Raw genomic sequence first — 7,056 nt, forward strand, 5'->3', positions numbered from 1 at the left:
CACACAGCAACACAAACATACACATACCATCCATACAAAGGTGTTGCTGTGTAGTTACTGAGAGAAATGATATAAAGCTGGGTGTGGTGGCACCTGTTTGTAAGCTCAGCACATGCACAAAGTGAAGGCCAGCTTCGGCTCAGTAGTGAGATCCTGTCTCAGAGAAAAGAGGGTACAAGGTTAGGCATAATGATCTATACATGAGATATCACACACAGACACAGACACACACACACACACACACACACACACACACACACACACACCTTAATCCCAGCACTCCCAAGACTGAGGCATTCAACTTAAAGAAATGTAATAAAACAGCAAAAAAAAAAAAAAAAAAAAAAAAAAACAAAAAAAAAAAAACAAAAACTGGTGCTATGAAGTTAAGAAAAATATTACCACTGGGTATGGTGGCACATGCTCTTGATCCCAGCACTCAGTAGGTAGAAGCAGGTGAGTCTCTGTGACTTTGAAGTCACCCTCCTCTAAATAGAAATTTCTAGGCTAGCCAGAGCTACATAGTAAGACCTCCATCATAAAAGAGATGGCGGATGTATGCCGGGGCCAGGTGGGGGGGGGGTGAATACTAAGTTGGGAATGATGGTATATACCTGTCTTCTAACACTCTAGAGTCTGAGGCAGGAGGATTGTAAGGTCAAGGCTAGTTTGTGCTGTGCTGCATAGCAAGGTCCCGTCTCAGAGAAAAGAAAAAGAATAAAAAAAAATGTCATTTACTAATTCTGTGTCTTCATTCCTTTTTAAATTCCATAGCAAAGATTTACTTTTTCATATTTACAGTCTTTTTAATATCAATACAAATCAGATTTGCTTACTATAAATCCAGTTTTCTGGACACACAAAAGGTTAAGCACAACTGATGAAATGAAACCCAGCTGTCTGGAGCTCCAGTGAGTAGAAGGCAGTTAGGTGTCTACAGCGGAGAGCTGGCCACCTAAGGTGGGGTCTTCACAGCCGATTGGAGATGCGCACCCAAGAACTCCATAATGTACAAACCCCACAGTGGGCTTTGTGCATGTTGAGTGCCTAATGATGATTTATATATTTATATGACCTTTATATCAACCCACATCTACTTAAACACGTAATATTTTCTATTATGTGGTTATAAGACTGTAATATTCCTTTTAGACAAACTGGTTAATATAGTTTTATAGGTAACTTTTTAAATGCTCATACATCATGGCCAGTATATTATATACCATGACTGCTATATTAAATCATTTACATTATATCTAATGAACAAGGGAAATTTATTAAAAGATGCTTAGACATCAGTGTGACATGCTCAGTAACTGATCCCATAGGTAAAATTACAGTGATGATGTTAGTTCCTTTTGTCTGTAGGCTAGATTAGAAATGTTCGTTTATAGAACATGGTGCTGCAGCCACCCCAGGAGTGTGATGGCTTTTCTGTTAGCTATCACAAGCTCAGATGTGAGCTCTAAATATGAATAAACTCAGAGCCAGGTCTCATCAAAATGATGGTAGTGGTTTTCACGTGCCTTTAAAGACAGATTCCCAGTCCGTTAGAGAGCAGCAGAAACGGAAGCAAAACCTTCAGAAATTCTGCTAAGAAAAAATTTTTTTTTTTCATGATTTGGCTTTGCTTTGCTTAGTTTGATTTGAATTAGGGTCTAGCCAAGGCTGACCTAAAACTCACTCTGTAGCCCAGGCTGGCCTCAAGCACAGCACTCCTTGTGCCTCAACCTGTTGAGTGCTGGAATTGCAGCATGCACAAATCAGCTCTGCTCTTATTCCAAGCTCATGTTCCGTATGTCGAGAGTAGCTGTGCACTGGCGCTGGAAAGGGGCTCCTCAGCTGGGAGAGTGCACTGTGCACGCTGTTCATCTCAGCACTGGGAGGCAGAGGCAGGCAGATCTTGGTGAGTGCAAGGCTAGCCAGGTCTACATTCTGTCTCAAAAACAACAAAAAGAGAAACTCTGGATGAGGGGCTGTTTTCTCACCAAGCTAACCAATCTTACATCCACCTGGAGGTTTTCTTCTCAGTGCTTTGGGTTTATTTCCTTCTCTGTATAACCTACAGAATGAATGATGTTTTCAAACCAGTGCTGTGTGTGTCTGTTTCAGAAGCCCTGTTTACTGTCTTGTACCTGTTATCAAGGTGGGATGGCACAGGACCTTGGGGTTTTCTATTGCTGTGACGAAACACCATGACCAAAAAGCAAGTTGGGAAGAAAAGGGTTTATTCAACTTACACTTACACATTGCTGTGTTGTTCATTACCAAAGAAAGCCAGGACAGGAACTCAAGCAGGGCAGGATCTTGGAGGCAGAAGCTGATGCAAAGTACATGGAGGGGTGCTGCTTACTGGCTTGCTCAGCCTACCTTCCTTCCTTCCTTCCTTCCTTCCTTCCTTTCTTTCTTTCTTTCTTTCTCTTTTTCCTTTCTCTCTCTCTCTTTCTCTCTTTCCTTTCCTTCTTTCCTTTCTTCCTTCCTTCCTTCCTTCCTTTCTTTCTTTCTTTCTTTCTTTCTTTCTTTCTTTCCTTCTTTCTTATTTATGTAATGTATGAGTGCTCTATCTACATGTACACCTGCAGGCCAGAAAAAAGGCATCGAATCCCATTACAGATGGTGGCTGGGAATTGAACGCAGGACCTCTGGAAGAGCAGTCAGTGCTTTTAACCTCTGAGCCATTTCTCCAGTCCCTTAGCCTGCTTTCTTATAGACCCCAGGACCACCAGCCCAGAGATAGCACCACTTACCATGGGCTGGGTGCTCTCCCATCAATCACTAATTGAGAAAATGCCTTATAGCTGGATCTCATGGAGACATTTCCTCAACTGAGGCTCCTTCCTCCCTGATAACTCTGTCTTGTGTCAAGTTGACACACAAAACCAGCCGTTCACACAGTAAGAGCAGAGCCATTGGAGCCGCTGTGTCCAGGTTCTGTAGGCGTCTAGCAGTATTTGTTCCATATCATCTTTATACACAGAATCAGGCTAGAATGCTGCTCTGGTCCCATTCTCCACCGTTCCTAAGGTGTGATGGGTAAGTCTCCAGCAACCCTACTGATTTTCCTCCTGCAACTTAGGAGCCCCACTCCGCACAGTGTCGCCCGTGGGCAGCCTTGCAAAGGGACTGAGGCTAGGCCAAGGGGGCTGTCACAACAGGCAGCTAAGCCCAGGCTTCAACAGGCAACAGCATGCACACATCTAGATCTTTCATTCTTTGAAGACTGTAAAGAAAATACAAGTATTTATAACTTGTTTCAAATGTTGAGCTATGAGGAGCCTTTATAGTCTCTTACTTTGATTTTTAGTTGTATTAATTCATGTTAGTTAATTCTTATAGACATTGTTTTTATACTATGCTGGTAGGCAATTTAATGTTTATTTCCTCTTTTTAGGCAATTTTTTACTGCAAAAGTCTTTGCCAAACTCCTTCATACAGATTCATATGGAAGAATTTCCATCATGCAGTTCTTTAACTACGTCATGCGAAAAGGTGATTTGTTGTGTGTGTTAGTTTGAACTCTTGTCTGGAAATCAAGTAAGCTTCGGTCTGTGCTTCTCTATGACTTCTTTTATGTCACGTCATGTTACTTTTTCCCTATCCTATTATGGTCCTCCTGGACACCAGGCAGAGCTGTGTGTGTATTAAAATTGAAATCATTATTTATTCAAAAATCTTGTGTACCCTAAGGAAGGTGGCAACATAGAGATAAACAAAATAGAGAGAAACATTGTTTTCATTGTTTCTGGTGACACGTGTCCTCTCCCCAGAGGGCTTTTCCCCGTCAGCTCTGTCCTGTTGCCATAATGTCCACACCTTGCATAGGTTGATGTCTTAATAACGATGTGAAGGAACAGATTTACACATGGGGCAGAAAAGTGTACAACACAAGGCACGGGGTTGCACTAGTCCGTTTTGTGGTTTGTGGTAAAGTATTGAGACTCCTTAAGCCATTCTTGATCTGCTGAGATCTTTGCCATCTAAGTAAGGAACCAGTTGCTATTTGCATCTGTCCTGAGAGGAACAGATTGAGAGAGAGTGGAACTCATCAATTGGCATATTCCTGCAATATCAAGAGACTGCATTCTCAGTTAGAAACCTGAGCCATCCACAGCCTGCCCTAGTTGGCATATATCTGTCTGGGGTACTTGATTGAGCAGTAAAATCACTTTAATTCTTTTTAAAAATCAGAACAAAAGTTTTTGTTTGTTTGTTTGTTTTTTGTTTTTTTCGAGACAGGGTTTCTCTGTATAGCTATAGCTGTCCTGGAACTCACTCTGTAGACCAGGCAGGCCTCGAACTCAGAATTCCGCCTGCCTCTGCCTCCCAAGCGCTGGGATTAAAGGCGTGCGCCACCACCGCCCGGCCAGAACAAAAGTTTTAATGGGTAGGTTTGAAATGATTTCAATTTACTGGTAATTTCATTTCACTAATATATATGCCTGAAAGGATAGTCTCAAATCCACAACTGTGCTGTTGTTTTCAAGAAGCCTGTATTAAAACATTTTGGAGTTGTTGTGAATTTCCTAGGAGTATATGGTCTGCAGCCTCTTACTGTTGTTAATGAGTAGATTGGCTGCAGTAATCCGCCTCAGGAGGATACAGACTTCACTGAAGACACAGAAGACACAGGGCTGTGCTAGCGCTCTCTGTTTGTTGGAACACCAAGTTTAATGTTTGGAAACCAGTATCCCCAAGGGCATCAGTTTTGCTGTAGTTGTAAACATGGCAGAGTTTGGAATCTGCCATTTCATGGTGTTTTTCTTTTGGATTAAATGTCTTACAGGTCCCTGACTATTTAATGTGTGTGAAATGGGGCTTTATGCAGTTCCTGAATTGGCCTACGCTTCTGGTCTAGCACCTTACTCTTTTGTTCATACATGTGCTAAAGAACAGATCTCAGTGTTTACATGTAATTTTCTTGTTTATTGTCAGTTTGGCTACATCAGACAAGAATAGGACTCAGTTTATATGATGTTGCTGGGCAAGGATACCTTCGGGAATCAGTGAGTATTGATCTAACGTTAATAAGCATTATAGACAAGAGAATATTAATATTAATTACCAATGAGTAAGTTGTCATTGTAGGTAAGTCTTACTTTGCTTGATTTTGTCTTAATGGTTTTGTTTGCCTGGTTTTGCCTTTGTAAACATGTTAACTTTAGTATATATTGGCCACATAAACAATCTTTTAGGTTCTTTTCTTCTAGCCTTTTAGGAAAATGTTTTCATCATTTTTTTTTTTAAGGAAAATGAAGCTGAGCATCCTAGCACATGTTTCTAATTCAGGCACTTTACAGGCTGAGGCAGGGGGATTGTTGAGAGTTCAGAGGTAGCTCCATGTAGAGTTCCAGGTCTCCCTGAGCTATATAACAAAACATTATCAATCAATCAACAGACTGCATCTGAACAGGCTTTAAAACTGACTGGCAAGTTAGCTGTGGTGCCACACACCTGGAATCCTAGCCCAAGAGGCCAGGATACAAGGACCACTGCAAGTTCGCAACTAGCCTGCTCCATATACAGAGTTCCAAGGTAGCTAGGGCTGTGTAGTGAGACCTTGTCTCCAAGATCCAAAAGAAAAGAATTACTGATAAAAAAGTTTTGTATGTGTGTGTTGGCGTATGCACAGCAGACATGGAGGCCTGAGGTTAGCTGATGTCAGGAATCATCTTAATTCACTCTTTCTTCTTATTCACTGAGGAGGGCTCTTAGAGTCAAACCCAGAGCTTGCTCTGTGGCTGGTTTGCTAGCCAGCTTGCTCTGGGGATCCCCGGGTTAAGGCTGACGGTACATGAGGATCACCAGCCTGCTGTCATTTACATAGGCTCTGGGATCTGAACTCTAGTTCTTCTACTTGCAAAGGAAGTGCAGTAACCACTGAGCCATTTCCCTAGCCAGCCCCTGTAGGGACTAGAAAGAGAAGTGCTAGGGCTCACACGTGCCACCGAACACATGAAGGTTAAGGATTCTTCATCTACCTAGTTCTCTCTTTCCACCTGTACGTGGTTTTCGGGCTCAGACTCAGGGCTTTGGCTTGCACAGCAAACCCTTTACGTGATAAGTCAGCCATCTCACCTCGGCAGCTCTTGGTTATTCTCACCTGTACATTGTTATTTTGAAACAGAACAGGGAGTTCCTTTTTTATAGAATAGAGGGAAAAAGCTCATGTGGCTTTGTTTTTACCCGAGGTTTAGAGGCACATGATAAGTTGCCAAGAGGATATTTGTTTCCTATTAGGTTCGCATGTCATTAGGTTAGGTTATGAATAATATTAAAACCTCATGATCAAAATAGCTATGCTACCTCCATATTTTTGGCAGCTATCTAAATTATGTAGGTAAATTTTTTTTGGCTTATATTTTCTCTCTAATATGGAGCTCTCCTATAGAGCTTAAGGGAGAGGGTATGTTGGGCATAAACATCAGCCACTGAGTTAACTATTCAAATTTGTATTTAATCATCATTTTGTCTCTTCCAAGGACACTGTATAGTTCCTATAGTAAAGGCTCTTGCTCCTGCCTCTGTAGAAATGGAAGCCAGTGTGATTAGAACACAAGCTAAGGTGGCAGGGAGGTCGGGGTAGACAGCGGCCACACACTGAGCCTTTCAGTCTGTAGTGCGGAGTTAGATTAATTGTGAGACTCCGAAGAAGTCAGTGAACATTTGAATGTGTTGTCAGGGTTGGTTTGTTTGTCTTGCATTTATAGTTTGTGGGTGAATGTGTGGAGGTCAGAGAACATCTTGTAGGATTTGGTTCTGTGTGTCATGTGGGACCTGGGAATTGAGTGTAGGTCATCAGGCTTGGCTACCATGAGTGCTTTTACCCACTGAACTGTCGAGCCTGGTCTATGGCTTTGAGTTCTAAAGAGTCATGCAGATGTGTTATGGGAGAGCATAGGAGCATAGAATGGAGGCAGAAGTGACAGGCAGCTGTTACAGTAGTGGAAAATAACAGTGGCCAAGATGACTGGGGACTGTCGCAGACGCCGGACATAAACCTGGACGTGCCGGCTCACACTTGTTCAGCTCACTTAGGAGGCCCAGACAGGGACATGC

At 42.3% G+C, this 7,056-nt stretch overlaps 1 protein-coding gene across 2 annotated transcripts in view; it reads left to right on the forward strand.

Annotated features, from left to right (window-relative positions):
* Positions 1-7,056, forward strand: part of Ppp2r3c (protein phosphatase 2 regulatory subunit B''gamma) — a 23,607-nt gene that overhangs the window by 5,489 nt on the left and 11,062 nt on the right. For both annotated transcript variants that reach the window (XM_028782858.1, XM_028782861.1), the window contains 2 exons: positions 3,392-3,489; positions 4,933-5,003. In XM_028782858.1, the coding sequence (XP_028638691.1) occupies positions 3,392-3,489; positions 4,933-5,003 (169 nt within the window). The remainder of the gene's footprint in view (positions 1-3,391; positions 3,490-4,932; positions 5,004-7,056) is intronic.

The sequence above is a fragment of the Grammomys surdaster genome, unplaced genomic scaffold, assembly GCF_004785775.1.
Source record: "Grammomys surdaster isolate TR1022 unplaced genomic scaffold, NIH_TR_1.0 98, whole genome shotgun sequence".
Taxonomy (NCBI): Eukaryota; Metazoa; Chordata; class Mammalia; order Rodentia; family Muridae; genus Grammomys; species Grammomys surdaster.